General features: G+C 53.4%; 1 protein-coding gene across 9 annotated transcripts in view; it reads left to right on the forward strand.

Moving 5' to 3' along the window:
* Positions 1-16,522, forward strand: part of FAN1 (FANCD2 and FANCI associated nuclease 1) — a 28,483-nt gene extending 11,961 nt beyond the window's left edge. For 4 of the 9 annotated variants that reach the window (XM_049705665.1, XM_033403002.2, XM_004278355.4 and 1 more), the window contains 9 exons: positions 2,235-2,366; positions 3,000-3,108; positions 4,199-4,318; positions 7,650-7,814; positions 8,262-8,409; positions 12,046-12,149; positions 12,685-12,879; positions 13,489-13,617; positions 16,280-16,522. In XM_049705665.1, coding sequence (XP_049561622.1) covers positions 2,235-2,366; positions 3,000-3,108; positions 4,199-4,318; positions 7,650-7,814; positions 8,262-8,409; positions 12,046-12,149; positions 12,685-12,879; positions 13,489-13,617; positions 16,280-16,417 — 1,240 coding nt within the window. In that variant the 3' untranslated portion in view covers positions 16,418-16,522. Of the gene's footprint in view, positions 1-2,234; positions 2,367-2,999; positions 3,109-4,198; positions 4,407-7,649; positions 7,815-8,261; positions 8,410-8,837; positions 12,150-12,684; positions 12,880-13,488; positions 13,618-16,279 lie in introns of those variants that run through there. The other 5 variants (XM_049705663.1, XM_049705666.1, XM_049705667.1 and 2 more) reach the window with 5 other exon arrangements.

The following is a 16,522-nucleotide window of genomic DNA, read 5'->3' on the forward strand; positions in this document are numbered from 1 at the left end:
AAGCAGCCCCTGCTGTGGCGGCAGGGCGGTCTAGTTCCCTGGTGTCTTAAGGGTAGGAGATACTCGGGGGTGTGGGTGTGTGTTTGTGCACGTGCACGTGCAGATAAACCCATAGAAAGGGAGAGGCAGTCGGTGGAGGAGGAGGAGGGGACCTCCTGGGCCCTGGAGCACCTGCGGGAGGACCGGGGTGTGGGCAGGGTTGAGGCTGCTGTGGTGGAGGCTAGGGACCCCTCGAGCAGGGCTGGGCCGAGGTGTGCGAGCACGTGCCGAAACCAGCCGGCCTGGCTCTGCGATCGTCTTCAGCACGATTCGGGGAGTTGGTGCAGGCCCAGAGGAGTGAGCGGCCAGGGCACCCCGACCAGGGTGGGGCTGTGGCCGGTGTGTGTTCTTCCCCAGGCGTGGTCTGTGGGCCTGCAGGACAGGAGGCGCTATGGCTGGGACAGGGACCGTGCTGGAGGTGGGGCCTTGGTGAAGGTGCGGAGCTGCTGTCAGCAGTGAACGAGCTGGAAGGATTGGGGGCGGGGATCAGTGGAGGAGATGCTCGAAGTCAGCATCTTGAGGGTGACTCGGTCCATTGGGGACAGAAGGTCTTAGTGGCCACGGGCACGTGGGTGGCTGAGAAGAGGTTGGAGAATCGTGTTATCAGGGAGGAAGGAGGTGGAGAATTCTGAAGTCGTGGCCATCGTGGCGGGAGACCCAGGGAGACCAAGGCAGAGGGGACAGGGACAGGGGTGGGGGGCGCTGGCAGATGCCCGCAAGGAGGAGGCGTGGGCTTCGGAGGTGGGGGCTTTCAAGGAGGAAAGGAGGATTTGGAGGCGGAGGTGGGAGGGAGGAGGATGCTTCCATCCGTCTGGGCCCTGAGTGAGGAGAGCTGTCCCTGCTTGAGGGGGGCTGCGGGGAAGCCGTGCTCTCAGCCAGGTGTACAGAGGGCAGGAGACAGAGATCGGGGTGCAGGAGGGATGCTGTTCTTGGCAGCGCGGGGGTTGGGGGAGAGGTTTGGGAGACGGGAGGGAGGGCTGGTGACCGTGCAGGCGGCGATGGCGGCACCGTGGGGCTGGCGCTGGGCTCAATGGGCTCGTGAAGAGGGGGCTTGGTTCAGGTGGGCGGGAGGGCACTCCTGCCGGTGGGCCAACCTCTGGGCACCCTCTCCCTGTTTCTCTTTCCTTATCGACCTTAGAATTGTCCAGTTGCACGTTATAAGAGAGTTAGATCGGGCTTCCCTGGTGGCGCAGTGGTTGAGAGTCTGCCTGCCGATGCAGGGGACACGGGTTCGTACCCCAGTCTGGGAAGATCCCACATGCTGTGGAGCGGCTGGGCCCGTGAGCCATGGCTGCTGAGCCTGCGCGTCTGGAGCCTGTGCTCCGCAATAGGAGAGGCCACAACAGTGAGAGGCCCGCGTATCGTAAAAACAACAAAAAACAACAACAACAAAAAAAGAGAGTTAGATCGAAGCGTTCATGAGCAAATTTTTATATTTAGAGGCCATTTCTTTTCTCTTTTTTTAAAAAAGTTATTTTATTCCAGTATAGTTGACTTACAATGTTAATTTTTGCTGTGCAGCAAAGTGATTCAGTTCTACATCTGTCTTTTACTCTTATGTGATAGTGTTTGCACATATTGCTCGTGCGTGCTTTTTCTTTTAAGTGTGAGTCCAGAACACAATGACTGTGCCCTCGAAGCGTTAGAGAACTGATTGGGCGAATGTCTCAGGTGCACTGGCAAGTTGTCTTTCTTCACTGAAGTGTGTTCATAACACTTCAGCATGGCCGTCTCCCAAAGACTGTCCCTGAAGTTATTTTTGAAAATCCCCAATAGTTCTCTTAGCTCGGGCAGCATCCCTCTGTCTGCCTCTGGCTCAATGATTAAATGACCAAACCTACGCTTGTGTGTAATTCTGAAGTCAGTTACCTGTTTACAAGGTTGCCAGATTGCTGAATGAATGAATGAGCATCAAAAGTCAGAAAGGAAGCGCGGGTCAGTATTGCATGCATATAACGGGATGTGTTATGTAATAGTGCGGTGTGAGTGTTTTCATCTTTCCGGTTGGGTAGCCTGTCTGAGTTTTTCTATGCCACTCCCGTCGGGTAATACGTCAAATTATTACTGAGGTAAAATGTAACGCTCGTATTTTCAAAAGCAGAGTTAGACGTGGTGGACAGGATGTGGAATTTTGTGTGTCAGTGCTCGTTCACCCCTGAAGCTTGGATGGCCTGGCCCCCCCCCGCCTCCTGCAGGTACGCAGCGGCCGCGCACATGCTGAACGACATCTCCACCGCGATGGCCAGCGGGGCCTGGGAGGAAGCCAGGGAGCTCGCTCGGTGTGCAAAGCAGGATTGGGACGGACTGAAAGGCCACCCGTCCCTGAGGTGAAGTGGTTCTCGGGTCCCTGTCAAAGTTTACTGTCTAGCCGAGTTGTTCTAACTGCTTAGAACAACTAAGGAACTTGGGTTCCTGTCGGACAGAGGTTGGTAGCCTCTTCCGTGGAGGGCCAGCTAGGCAGTGGTCAGGCTCTGCCAGCCACATGCTCACTGGCCTCTGCTGTCCTGCTGTGAGCGTGCCCCACCTCCCTCCCAGCGAGTGGGCGGGGCTGTCCCAATGCAGGTGTGTTTGCAGACACCGAAATGTGAGTTTCATGTAATTTTCACAGGCCACAGACTATTTTTCTCCTTTTGACTTATTTTAACCATTTAGAAACGTGGAAATCACGTTTGGTTTGTATATATACGCTGGGTTTGTATAAAATCAGGTGGGAGCCCTGTGTCTGGCCCGAGGGCGGGCGTTTGCTGACCTCCAGCCCTCATTTCACACCGCTTTCTGGGGGACCTCGGAAGGGTGGCTGTGAGAGTGTAGATTTGTGGTGTAGAAAACTGCCCACGACAGGCAGTGTTCCGAATATATCTTCTTAAAAGGTAGGAATTCAGTCTGCTCTGTCACTTCTTGTGATTGTCTTACAACACATAAACAAAGCGCTAAACTGCTGGCGTACGTCTTTGTTCTAGATACCACGAGAAACTGCCACTCTTTCTCCGGTGTTTTACCGTTGGTTGGGTTTATACGAGGATTTTGTCCCGAACCGTTGAAATACTGCAGAGACTTCACATGTACCAGGTGAGTGCACAAGCCCCCGCCCCCGGCTCTTAGCAAGGGGGCTGGCTCTTGACTTCTCCCAAGTACTTGGTCAGCACACGGCGATGCGACGAGGGCCTGCTTCCCGTGGGCACCTGCCATCTCCTGGTCGGTAGGAAGATGGCCGAGGGCGACCTGCTGTTCCGCCAGCTGTGAGCTGACGCCTGTGCGCCAGGATGGCCAGGTGACGGTCAGAGCTCCGCAGGGAGCCGCTGATGGTCTCTGCAGCCTGTGTGACAGGGAGGGTCTCCCCAAACCCCTGAGGCAGAAACCTCACCTCTGCTTGTGTTTCCCTGGCAGCAGTAGTGGACGGTCTGGAAATAATTTATAATCACGAATGAGAAGTTCAGTCGTATCCCTCCTCGTATTAAACGTTGTGAGATTGCTGGAGTTAGCTTCTGTTGTGTTGACACTTGTGTAATTGAAACATGGTGTTTTACAAAGAGAATGTGCTAGGGCTGGGCCAGTGGGTCCCCCACGAGGGGTCTGTGGACCCGCCGCAGAGGCCCTGTGGGGTTGGCTTCGGGGAATCTGCGAGTGTGTCTATGGGGTTTGTGCCTTTTTCTCGGGAGATGCGTTAGATCCTTCAAAGAGATCCGGGAACCACCAAAGATGAACATGAAGCGTGACCAGTAAACCTAGACCAGAAAGTCCCCCTGTTGAGGTGGGGTGTTTGGGTGAAGACCCCCTCGTTCCTGTCCTGACCCCTGCCCATCACAGCCTCGGCCCTGTGACCGGCTGGGTTCCCAGATGCACATGGGCCTGCAGCCCAGCCACTGCTCCTGCCCAGAGTCTGACCGTGTCTGGCCTGTGCTGCCGACCTGGTTTGCAGAGAGTGCCGAGCTGCACAAGCTGGTGGGGGGCCTGCTGAGAAGCATGGGGCGCCTCCGGAGCTCAGGCCACTCCCGAGGGACGTCCCGGGGCCCCACTTGGCAGTCCGCGTCCTGAGCCTTACTTTAGAATGGAGAGGAATGCTGTATAGATATACTTTGACAATTTTCCTGACTACTCAGTATAATGGCAGACGCTTGGTGTGTAGGTGTCTAATGCGCATCCCTTGTTGTTGCCACAGGAAGCCGTCAAGGAGCTTGAAAACCTTTTGTCCCAGAAAGTGTACTGTCCTGACAGCAGAGGTCGGTGGTGGGACCGGCTGGCTCTCAACTTGCACCAGCACCTGAAGCGCCTGGAGCCGGTACTCAGCTGCGGAGCCGCCCAGCCTTTGTTCAGTTTGGCATACATTTAAAAATATAGCAAACTGTTAATACCTTAAAAATCTAAATGTAATTAGAACGTTGATTTCCTTTTTCTTAACTTTTATTTTATACTGGGCTACGGTTGATTTAGAACATCGGTTTCTTTTTTTTTTAATTAATTAATTTTTAAATTTTTGGCTGTGTTGGGTCTTCGTTGCTATGCGTGGGCTTTCTCTAGTTATGGTGAGCGGGGGCCGCTCTTCCTTGTGGTGCGTGGGCTTCTCGTTGCAGTGGCTTCTCTTGTTGCAGAGCACAGGCTCTAGGCACGTGGACTCAGTAGCTGTGGCGCGTGGGCTCAGTAGCTGTGGCTCGTGAGCTCTAGAGTGCAGTGTAGTTGTGGCACATGGGCTTAGTTGCTCCACGGCATGAGGGATCTTCCCAGACCAGGGCTCGAACCTGTGTCCCCTGCATTGGCAGGCGGATTCTTTTGTTTTTTTTTTAGATGAGAGTGAGTTTATTGAGAACAAAGAGCAGAGTTAGCGAGGGGCACTGCAAATACAGCCGGCCGATTTCCTGATAGACCAGGGAGAACCTACCAGCAGGCGGATTCTTAACCACTGTGCCACCAGGGAAGCCCCTGGTTTCTTTTTTTTTTAATTTTTATTTTATATTGGACTATGGTTGATTTAGAACGTTGATTTCTTAAACATCCTTCTTTGTCTGTGTTCTTCCAACCCCAGAAGAAGTAGCAGGGGCGCGAATATGGGGGTGACAGTGGGGTTGGTGGGTGTGTCGGCCGCAGGATCGTGTCAGGATTCAGGGATGAAGTTCTAGGGGTGGAGGGAGCTGGAGGGTTAGATGTGTCCGCCTCCACACAGTTTTGGAAATGGTGGTTTTGGAAATGGTGGTTGTATTCACTCGTTGCCCGGGGCCTCCTGGGAGAAAGATGGATGGAAGGCGTTCCTCCCACCGTGCGACGTGGTGTCTGACTCAGCAGGGCGGGCGCCTTCCCTTCCAGGCTCTGCCTTCTCTGTGGCGGGGACCTTGTGAGTCCGAGGACACCGTTGGCTGTCAGCTGCTGCAGCCAGCGGGGCGGGGCCTCCCGAGGTGGCGACAGTGGCCCTCTGTGTGGCCACCTGCGGTCCCCTGTCCCTGCCAACCTCACGTTTGCATTGAACAGAGGGCACTACGGCTCTGGGAGCTTTTGTTTCTCCAGGGGCAGGTCAAGTGAATCAGGATGATGGAGAGCTGGAAAATTTGACCACGGTGGTGGACGATGACATACTATTTTTACTGCCTTAACCTGAAAAGGTGCCTTGTTACCTCAAGTGCTTCCAGCTGGGAGAGCTGTTTCCTCTCCCGGAGGCGGGTGTGATGCCCCCGCCTGGCGCTGACTCGGGCTGACAGGGCAGGAGAGGCCTCTGGTGGCCCTCACCCAGCGTGGACAGAGGGTGTGTGCGCGCTGCCTGTCTCTTTCATTGAAATAAAGGTTCCAAAGAGTTGATAGACTTTCCCCTTGCTCGGGTCTGCTGATAGGAGCGTTCACTCATACTCCGAGGTTATCTTTGAGACAGATGGAAAACCCTGGTTCCTTTTTGCCTTTTCCCAAGAATCTTCCCGGCCATGCTCATAACCCCTGTTACTTTGTCACCGTTCCTTCCCTTCTCTACATCAGTCTCCAGGGAGGGCACCTGCCAGCCCAGCAGAGGCTCATGCCTGCAGATGCTCAGCAGCCAGCCGGCCAGGCCAGGCTGAGCCCGAAGCCGCCCCTCCCTGTGGCCAGCGCGGCTCCCACGGGGCTACAGAGCTGGCGGCAGCCCCGCCTCGTTCTCTGCTTGAGTCCTCTGCACCACCCGGCTCTGATGGCCCGATCTTCACTGATTTTCAGGGCTTTTTAAAAACTTTTTATTCTTTTATTGTAGTAAATATATGTAACAAAGAAAACTTGCAGTTTAACCATCTCTAGGTATACAGTTCAGTGGCGTTAATTATACAGCTGATCCTTGAACAACCCGGGGATCGGGGCGCCGAGCCCCCCTGTCCCCGCACAGTCAGAAATCCACGGATAACTTTGTAGTTGGCCCTCCATTTCTGAGGTCCTGTGTCTGCAGATCCAACCAACTGTGGACCGTGCAGTGCTGCAGTCTTTATTGGAAGAAATCTGTGCGTATGTGGACCCGAGCAGTTCAAAACCGTGTTGTTCAAACATCATCACTGTCTGTTCCCCAAATTTTTCATCCTCCAAACAGAAACTCTGCTCCTGTGAAACAGTTACTCCTGTTCCCTCCTGCCCCGGTTCCTGGTTACCTCTAGTCTGCTTCTGTCTCTAGGAATCTGCCTGTTCTGAAGTGGAATCATGGAATCTTTGTCCTTTGGTGCCTGGCTTATTTCAGTAGCATAACGTCCTCAAGTCTCATCCATGTTGTAGCAGGTGTCAGTGTCCTTCCCTTTCAAGGCTGAATAATACTCCATTGTGTAAACGGACCACGTTGTGTTGATCCTCCATCTGTAGAGGGACACTTAGGTTGTTCCCACTTTTTGGCTGTTGTGAATAGCACTACTGTGTACAAATATCTGTTTGAAACTCTGCTTTCAGTCGTGGTGGGCGTGTACCTGGACGTGAGGTTGCTGGGTCACGTGGTAATTCCGTGTATGACTTTGTGAGGAACTGCCGAACCGTTTTTCACAGTATTTGGATCGTTTTTCCATTGTTGCCAGCAAAGCACGAGGGCTCCAATTTCTCCCACATCCCCGCCGACACTTTTTATTGTCCATTTTTCTGAGTACAGTCATCCTAGTGGGTGTGAACTGGTATCCCACGTAGTTTTCAGTATTTTTGTTTATTTGTCCAGCCCTGAATAACCTTAGAAAATGCATAACCCCTTCAAACCTAAGATTCTTCTCCCTATAAATGAGGCTCCCTGGGACTGGGAGGTGGTCAGACGGCCGGGCTTCTGCCCTAGATGTGCCTGCTCTGCATACCGAGCCCCTGGGTGGTGCCCCGAGCGCATCCCGGACCAGGTCCCTCTCCCCAGCCTCCTCCGTCTCCTGAGGGTGTGGCAGCTGAGATAGGCTGTGTCCACACGTGTGACCAGGACATAGTGTCTGGAGCACGGCTGCTTGTGCCCCAGACATTTGCATCGGGGTCTGTGCTGCTTCTGTGCTTGGCATGGGACCTAAGGGAATGTCCTTGTCTCTGGAAGGGCTGCTTTGCCCACCAACAATTAGCAAAATGAATGATTAATTAACAGTGGGGTTTCCCGTCACATGAAACGAGGGGATGCTGCACGGGGACTTCAGGATGCTGACAGGCACCGTGCTCTTTGCTAGGCCATCAAGTGCATCACAGCAGGGCTGGCGGATCCGGACGTGCGGACAGGCCACCGCCTCTCGCTGTATCAGAGGGCCGTGCGCCTGCGGGCCTCTCCCAGCTGCCAGAAGTACGCGCACCTCTTCCGTCAGCTCCCGGAAGTCACTGTGGGTGACGTTAAACATGTAAGTAAATATTCTTGGGGCACTTGGGATGAATTCTTGTTTTTATTCCTGAACACAGCCTTAGAGAGGTTTTCAGCACGTGTTTCTTGTCGACTCCAAAGACCCTCTGGCTTGCTGTGGGCAGCGACCTGGCCTCGCCCCCGTCCTCACCTGGGCGTTGGGAGGCTGGGCCGGCAGGGGCTGTGACTCTGTAAACTCCTGAGTCAGCAGCTCACAGCCTTTCCAGGTCCCCCTGCCTGGTCAGGGCCCCAGAGAGCAGGGGGCCGGGCTGTGACCTGCGTCCTCATGGGCACCAAGGTGCGGGTCACATGGCCTGGCACCGCACTGAGGATGGGTGGCCTTTCGGGGGCGGAGGACAGTGTGTCCTTGGGGTAGCAGAGCCGGGTGTGCAGGGCTGGAGCAGGAGGAAAGCTAATGGCGGTCCTCCCCTTGCCCCCCCCACCGCAGGTGACCGTCACGGGCCGGCTCTGCCCGCAGCCTGGGCCGGGCAAGTCTGTCTTCGTGCTGGAGGCTGGGGGGACCGCCCCTGCCACCGTCCTGTGCTCTGTGGAGGAGCTGGCACTGGCCCATTACAGACGCTGTGGCTTCGACCAGGGTAACGCTGGGGCTGTGTGGCCACAGTGGGTGGTGTCCCGCCCCACAGCCAGTGTCCACACCTGCCACCCGTGAGGGTGGCGCCTTCTGGGGGGACACGAGGAGCAAGGGAGGCCGGGTTACCCTCAGAGCTTGTGTCAGGCAGGGGGACAGGACGGGGCAGAGGACCACGAGATGCTGCCGATAGCCAGCCGGTCAGAGGAGGGCAGCCGGGGTCAGGCTACTTCCAAGAGGACCCGGCAGTCTGGGGGGGGCGGTGGCGTGAAGAGGATGGAGGGCCGAGCCCTGACAGGACGTCACGCCTGGGACCAGAGACATGGTTGGAAGAGTTGTGGGTCAGATTCCTTGTAAAATGAGCTCTCTAGCCCGTGTGAGGGAGGAGAGCAAATGTCAGTAAGAATTGGAGCTTTTCCCATCTTCCTTCCCAAGAGACGTGTGCGATCACCCGCCCCTCCAGCCGCGCCCGCTCTGCTGCGTCTCCTGGGAGCTGAGGCCTCAGAGTGGAATGATGGACGTGACCTCGCAGGAGAGAAACACGGCTGGTTCCCGCTGAACCGGGCTGCTGTGTGTGTGTGGTGGGGGTGTGTGTGTGTGGGTGTGCAAGGGCGTGTACGGCTGCAGGGCAGGTGGTCTGCGGCCCCTCAGGGGTGAGCCGCTGATGAGATGCTCTCTGTGTCTCAGGCCAGATGTGCAGAGGGACCAGGACCAGGTGCCCCTGGTTCTCTTCTTTCTGGGCTGCTTGGCATCCTCTTTGTTCAGACTTCGTAGGTTTCACTCAGAAGCCGTTCTGAACCGTGTAGAGCCCAAGTGGGAATTAATTCTGCCTGGTTCCAGGAACTGGGAGCTGAGGACTCCCACTGGCCATCGAGGGGAGGGGAGGAGGGCTGGAGAGGGCACCCGGCGTCTCTGCTGCTCGGGGGTGAAGGCGCCGGAGGGAGAGACCCCGCGGCTGGCAGAGGCACTGGAACCTCCGGGAGGTGATAAGCCTCCCTGGCCGGGGAGGGGATGCGGCAGGCCAGCCAGGACGGGCCCGGACCTGGATCCTGTCCCTCGCTTCCTCCCAAGCCTGTGTGTCCTTTGTCCCCTCTGAGAGCTGGGAGCAGCCCCCAGCCCCCCTCCCAGCCCCCGGGGCCATCCTGGGGACATCCCCGGCATGCGGGTCTCAGCCAGGAGACGCCAAGGGCAAGGGGTCCACGTTCGGGAGCTGGGCCTGGCCATTTGAGAAACACCTGAGTAAGACGTGTGGTGACTCGTGTGTGACGGCCTGTGTGCTGTCAGCAGCCCAGGCACCGGTGTCCAGACACAGTGGAGGGGCCGCGCCCATCTGCCCACGCGTGTGGGGCCTGCGCCGGGTCCTCAGGGTCGTCACCCGTGGGCCCGCTCACCTGAGAGCAGCACAGAGCTGTGTTAAGATCGTCTGCTCGTCCCTTCCGTCCACTGGAGGTGGCTCGGCTTCTGTGTGTCCCCGTGAGCCCTCTTCCCTTTTCTTTCTTCCATTTTGGCCTTGGAGAAGGAGCTGCAAATTCAGTGCTTTGTCTAAGGCCAGACTAAAGAAAAGACCGTGAGAATTTGCCTTATAATTGGTAAAAGGAACTGGTCAGTCTCTGTCCTTAGTGAATGTACTGAATAGAAAAGTAACATAAAAACCGTGAGGGAACCGCAGAGGAAGCTGCAGCTGCCCGTCAGGGCGACGACGACGGCGGCTGGGCGGTTACCTTGGAGGGACTGGGGCGGGGGGGGCTTTAGCCTTTTTTAAAAAATAACTTGTTATTAATGTCATGGAAGCTGCGGAACATGCCTTTATGGGAAAGCAGAGAGGTGTGCCGAGCTCCCTGCGACCCCTGCTTCACCCAGCCCTCCTCCATCCGCCATCCCCCCTAATGTTGGAAGCAGACCCCAGACCCTGGCTCCTGTGGTTACTCCCAGGGGGCCCACGGGTTCGGTCCACATGTCCAGGTCAGACCCCCCCATGTCTGTGCTGAAGGGTCACTAGGTTGAAGAACACTCAGGTGTCTTCACGTATGTGAAAATCAGGACATCATTTCACTGGCGTGTGATGTGATCATTCAGATGAGTGAGGACACAAAACGACCCCGCAGGAGGGGACCTCGTAACACACGGGCCTCTCTCTGCTGCGTGTCCAAGGTGATGGTTAAGATGAACCTGTGTGATGTCTGTATCACTTACCGGGAAGGTGATGCTACTGAGGACGAAGTGCACACGCGAGTCAGGACAGAGATACAGGAGACCCGGAGGGTTAGGAATAAAAGAACAGAATGCAGGATTGGTCCCCGCGGCGGTGGCGGGAGCCCTGTAACCCGGCGTCAAGGGAGGAGGAGCAGGCCCTGGGCAGGCGGCTGCCGGCTGTGAGCCGCACGCAGCGAATGCTTTCAGTTTAGCCATGAGCTTGAAAGACAGACGGACAGTTCCGATTCTGGAATATCAATTTTTTTATAAAATATTTTTTTCCTTTATTAAAATTGATGCAGTGAACCTGAGCAGAACCCTGCTGTGGGTCTTTCCTCTGGAGAAGGTTTGGTGTGAGGGCGACCTCAGACCCTCTGGGGAAGTTTCTTTCAGAGTTCCTCAGAAGGATCTCCCCAAATGATTGGACTTAACAGCACCATCGCACGCCGACGGCTCAGGGTTCAGGGATGCTGCTGTCCAGGGTGGAAAGCCAGGCTTGCCTCCCTCGGGCCCGGCAGGGTGCAGGGCTCCAGGGCGAGGCTTCAGCTGGCGGCCCGAGCGGATAGCGGAGGACGGCCTGCGGGGCAGGGGCCAGCTGAGGGGGCGCACAGGGCAGCCTGGACGGGGAGGTGGGCCAGGGCTGCCTCCAGTGGGCCTTGATGGGACCTGTGCTGCCTCTGACCTGATGTGCGATGCCTGGGGCCCACTGGCCGGAGAGATGCCACAGCCTGTTCAGGGGGCGCAGGCGTCAGGTGTGCTGAGGGGCCAGGTGGGGCTCGGCTCTCTCCGGGAGGCTCCGGCCCTGCGGACCCTGCTCTGCCGTTCACACGGCCTGGGGCTGGGCCTGGCCTCTGAGGTCACCGCCCCATCGTGTGGTCTGGATGTGGGGTGAAGGGGGCGTCTGGACTAGGTGGTCTCTGACGCGGAAGCTTTCTGTAAAACCCCAAGTCTTAGAAACCCTGGGCACGGTGTCCAGGCCGAGGCAGAGGAGTACTGGGTGGAGGAGGCAAATGGGGTCAGAGGGCACAGGCTCCCAGGGCACCCAGACTCCTTCCCAGAGGGCTTTTCCAAGTGAGGCCGAGGGGCCCCCTGCCCCAGAGCCCCTCAGGGGATGCCCCCGCCTCCGAACCCACCGAATGGAACCCCCAGAGCCTGAGGAGGGAATCTGCTTTTATTTTTAAACGTGTTCCTTAGGTTTTTCCACTCTAGCTCCAAAATGTGCATTTGAATTTTCTCATGATTACTAAGATTTTTTGCCTTTAAACAAGGCTTCTGCATATAAGCAACATAATGTAAAAAAATGACCTAGGAATGGAACAAAAACAGCATTTGCGTTTGAATGTAAAATATTTGCTATTTTCTTCAAATTGAGTAGGCAGTAGGATATGGTAGTGGTTTTTAAAAAACAGAAGAAATGGATTTTTCTTGTGTGTGTGTGACTTTGTCTCAGGGATTCACGGGGAAGGGTCCACCTTCAGCACGCTGTACGGCCTCCTCCTATGGGATGTCATCTTCATGGACGGGATACCAGACGCCTTCAGAAACGCCTACCAGGTAATCATGGCACGTTTTCAGGCAGCAGACACTTCTGCACGCGCTTGAGTCACTCCCGCCTGGGTGCCCCGCCTCTGCAGCCATCAGAAACCTGCCCCTCTTTTGGATCCTGGTGCTAATTCCACCATAAGAATAGCTTTTGATTTTAAAATGTGATTCACACAATTTAAAATGTAAGTATGTTAAGTTTTAAACTTTAAGCCTACTTTACTGGAATCATTCCGTTTGAAACTTTTAGTGTAAGTTTCTTCAGCTTCACCCAGGTGGGCCCAGGTGCTCTCATATGCTTCGTCACATGTGCCAGCTAAGCGTTCCACCAGTTTAACCTAAAAGCTCCTTTTGCAAATTATTACTCTAAAAAACCCAGTGTAATAAGTTGCTTTTATATCAGATTACTTAGGTAATTTTTACATGTCTTTTGAGAAAAAGAATGTGTCAACTTCATCAGATTGGCCAGTTTCCAAATTTGACCTTGACTCTTCTCATGACTCCGGCCTCCCCAGGCACAGTGTGAGCTTATTTTCCCTGCACACAGGCGGCCCCGCTGGACCTCTGCACGGACAGCTTCTTCGCCAGCAGAGCACCGGCCATCGAGACCCGGCTGCGACAGATTCACGGTGCCTCCGCGGAGAGCCTGCGGGCCTGGGTGGCAGCCGCGTGGCAGGCCCAGGAAGGCAGGGTGGCCTCCCTTGTCAGCTGGGATCGCTTTGCTTCTCTTCGGCAAGCCCAGGTGACGGTCTGCAGGCAGGATTCCTTGATGCAGGGTGTCCTTTTGGCAACTGTAACAAAACACACACACGTATGCCTACATGCACGTGTATGTGCGTGGGTATATATGCACGCACACACGTACGTGTGTGTGTGTACGTGTGGTACCCCAGCCCACAGGCCTCTGTTACTGAAGGAACAATCACAAGCATGAACAAGCCTCCCTTACGCCTTCTGCCCATTTGGTTGGCAGCTTCCCTTGGCCTGGCCTGTGGCCCCTGGAGGGCGGACACCATCCCTGTCCTGTGACTGCTGGCCTCTGAGGGTCATCACTGTCACATTCCTGAGTGCTTACCCCAAATTCCCTCTTCCTTAGCTGCTCCCCGGATGTTTCCGACCGGGCAGAAGCTTGGTAACTGACCTAAGGAGAAGTGGTCCCCAGAGCTTGCCGGGGGCATTTTAGCCCCTGGCCCTGGAGCCCCAGCACAAGCAGCAGAAGGGCACTTGGTGTTCCTGGACGCATCTCTGCTGAATGACACATGGGAGTCCCTGCCCCATCTCACAGTCACTGGGGGGGCTTCAGGGTCTCCGTCCCAGGGGAGGGCTGACTGTCCCTGTGTTTCGTGTCCAGGATCTTGTGTCCTGCCTGGGGGGCCCCATCCTCAGTGGTGTGTGCCGGCGCCTGGCCATGGACTTCCGACACTGCCGAGGGGGCCTCCCTGACCTGGTGGTGTGGAGCTCCCAAAGTCACCGCGTTAAGGTCAGTTGAGCCAGAATGGAAAGTCATGTTGGTAACTTTAATGATCAACTTAATGCCACAATCTAGGCATTTCTAGCATGGTGGTTGACAAGGCCGAATCCCTTGAAGGCTGCTGGACTGAGGGCTGGGGTTGTTCGGTGGCTGTTGGCAGAGGTGCCCTCGGTGCTGGCATGTGGGCCTCTCTGCAGGCAGCTCCCCCGATGGCAGCGTATTTCATCCGAGCAGGTGAGTGAGAAGGGCCAGGGTGTGAGCAAGACGGAAGTCAGTCTCTCAGCAGCTGATCTTGGCAGTGAAGTTCCATTGCTTTTGCCGTGTCCACTGTTAGCAGCAAGTCCACGCTCAAGGGTGGAGATTTTGCAGGTGTGAGCTCCAGGAGGCCAGGATGGTTGGGAGCTGTTTTCTAAGCTCCAGGAGTGAGCACTTCCTCACGTGTTGTAGGCTGGATGCCTCCCTTGCCTCACCCTGCTGCCCATCACAGGCTGGTGGCTTCCTTATTATTGAGTTTTGAGATGAAAAAAACCTCTGGTACAGTCCTTTCTGAGAGACTCATCTGTTCTTTAATGAATCAGTGTCATATGGCGTCTCTGACCGTAATTGTGGATTTGGTTCTTTCTCCCTTGCAGTTATGTCAATGTTTGCTTCATATATTATTCGATGTATAAACCTAGGGTTGTCATGTCTTGATGAAATGAACTCTTTATCATTATGAAATGACCTTCCTTTATTCCTGGGTTCTTTGCTCTGAAGTTGATCTGATATATAGCCACTCCAGCTTTCTTTTGGTTAGTTTAATGTGATACTTTTTCTGTTCTCTTACATTTAACATATTTTTTCTTTATATTTGAGTTTCTTATATATTCTTGTAGGCAGCATTTACCTGGGTCTTACTTTTTAATCTAATTTGACAACCTCTGCCTTTTAATTGGGTATTTGGAACATTTATATTTCATGTTATTCACGTTTGGCTTTAAACCTGTCATCTATTTTTTTTTTTAAAGGATACACTTATAAGTTTATTTTATTTTTGGCTGCATTGGGTCTTCATTGCTGCGTGTAGGCTTTCTCTAGTTGTGGCGAGTGGGGGCTACTCTTTGTTGTAGTGTGCAGGCTTCTTATTGCGGTGGCTTCTCTTGTTGTGGAGCATGGGCTCTAGGTGTGAAGGCTTCAGTAGTTGCAGCACTCGGGCTCAGTAGTTGTGGCTCGCAGGCTCTAGAGCACAGGCTCAGTAGTTGTGGCGAACGGGCTTAGTTGCTCCACGGCACGTGGGATCTTCATTTATCATGCACATAACAACAGGCTATTTTTATGCACATAACAACAGTGTATTTTTATATCTCCTCTCCCAGCCTTTGTGCTGTGTTCATACATTATACCTCGACATGTTATAAACCCTGTGGCACATTATTTTTGCTTTCTACAGCTGACTGAGTCTTTATATTTACTCATGTAGATACAAATTCTAATGTTTGTTATTCCTTTATATAGATCCAGATTTCCATGTACTATCATTCTCTTCTTGACTGAAGAACTTCCTTTAACATTTCTGGAAATGGAGGTCTGCTAGTAATGAATTATTTAGGTTTCATATATTGATATTTTAAGACTTTAAGTCTTTGTTTTTGAAAGATATTTTTTTCTGGGCAAAGAATTCTGTTGACAGTTTTTTTTCAGTACCTTAAAATATCGGGCCACTGTTATCTAGCTTGTATTGTTTTCAACGAGAAATCAGTAGTCTTTCCCCTCTGGCTTTTAAAAATTCTGGCTGCTTTTAAGAGATTCATTTTTTCACTGATTATGCAATTTAGTTATGATGTTTCTTAGTGTTGTGTTCTTTATGGTTCTGTGCTTGGGGTTCACTGAGCTTCTTGGATCTTTGGGTTTAGTTTCCATCAAATTTGAAAAATTTTTGGCCATTATTTCTTCAAATATTTTTCTCTGTCTTCTTCCCTTTGGGGACTCTAATTAAACTAGTCTTAGGTTGCTGAAATGCTCTCTTCATTAAAAAATTTTTTTCTATACTTCATTTTGGATAGTTTTTATTGCTTTGTTTTGAATTTTGGTGATCTGCAGTGGACAAAACTGACACAGTTACGCTTTCATGGAGCTGATATGTAATGAGCAGTTTTATCTTGTGATAAACACCATGAAGAAGTGCATAGGAAGGACCCTTCTTAGAGATGAATTTAAGCTGAGCACGGAAGACGTCAGACACGTGAAGAACAGGGAGACGTGTCCTAGGCGGTGGGAACAGCAAGCGTGATGAATGTCTACCCTTTGGTTGGGCAGATGTTGTCTGTCTCGCGAACTGAGAGGAAGCCTTTGGTGTGGTTGGCAGGCGCCAGATTACACAGTTTTGTAGGTCATGGCAAGAAGTTTGGGTTTAATTGCAGACCTGACAAAGTGTTTGAGGCGTGTTAAGCAGGAGAGTAACAGTGCAGTGTGTGCTTTAAAACTATTTTTCAACTGCTGTATTACGAATCGATTTCCTAATTCTCTGTGAACTGTCTGGTTTCTACAGAAAAGGAAACTTTCTCATTGAATATCATATGTGTATGTTTAGTTGCTATACACATGTAAGTACAGCAGCATAGAGGATACGCCATCTAAATAGTTGTCAGTGGAAACTACCGTAGCTTACCTGAATGACCCTTCTGTCTCCCAGCTGGTGGAAGTGAAGGGCCCCAGTGACCGTCTTTCGCAGAAGCAGATGATCTGGCTGGATGAGCTGCACCGGCTGGGGGCGGACGTGGAGGTCTGCCATGTGGCTGCAGTCGGAGCCAAGAGCAGGGGCCCCAACTGAGAGCCGTGGGCTTGGGAGCATCTGAGAGCGTCAGAAGCGTCAAGTGTCACTACATCTTATTTAATTTTGTTGTTGTCGTAATAAACCTGGCAGTGTAAGGACTCA

The sequence above is a fragment of the Orcinus orca genome, chromosome 2 (assembly GCF_937001465.1).
Source record: "Orcinus orca chromosome 2, mOrcOrc1.1, whole genome shotgun sequence".
NCBI classification, from domain to species: Eukaryota; Metazoa; Chordata; class Mammalia; order Artiodactyla; family Delphinidae; genus Orcinus; species Orcinus orca.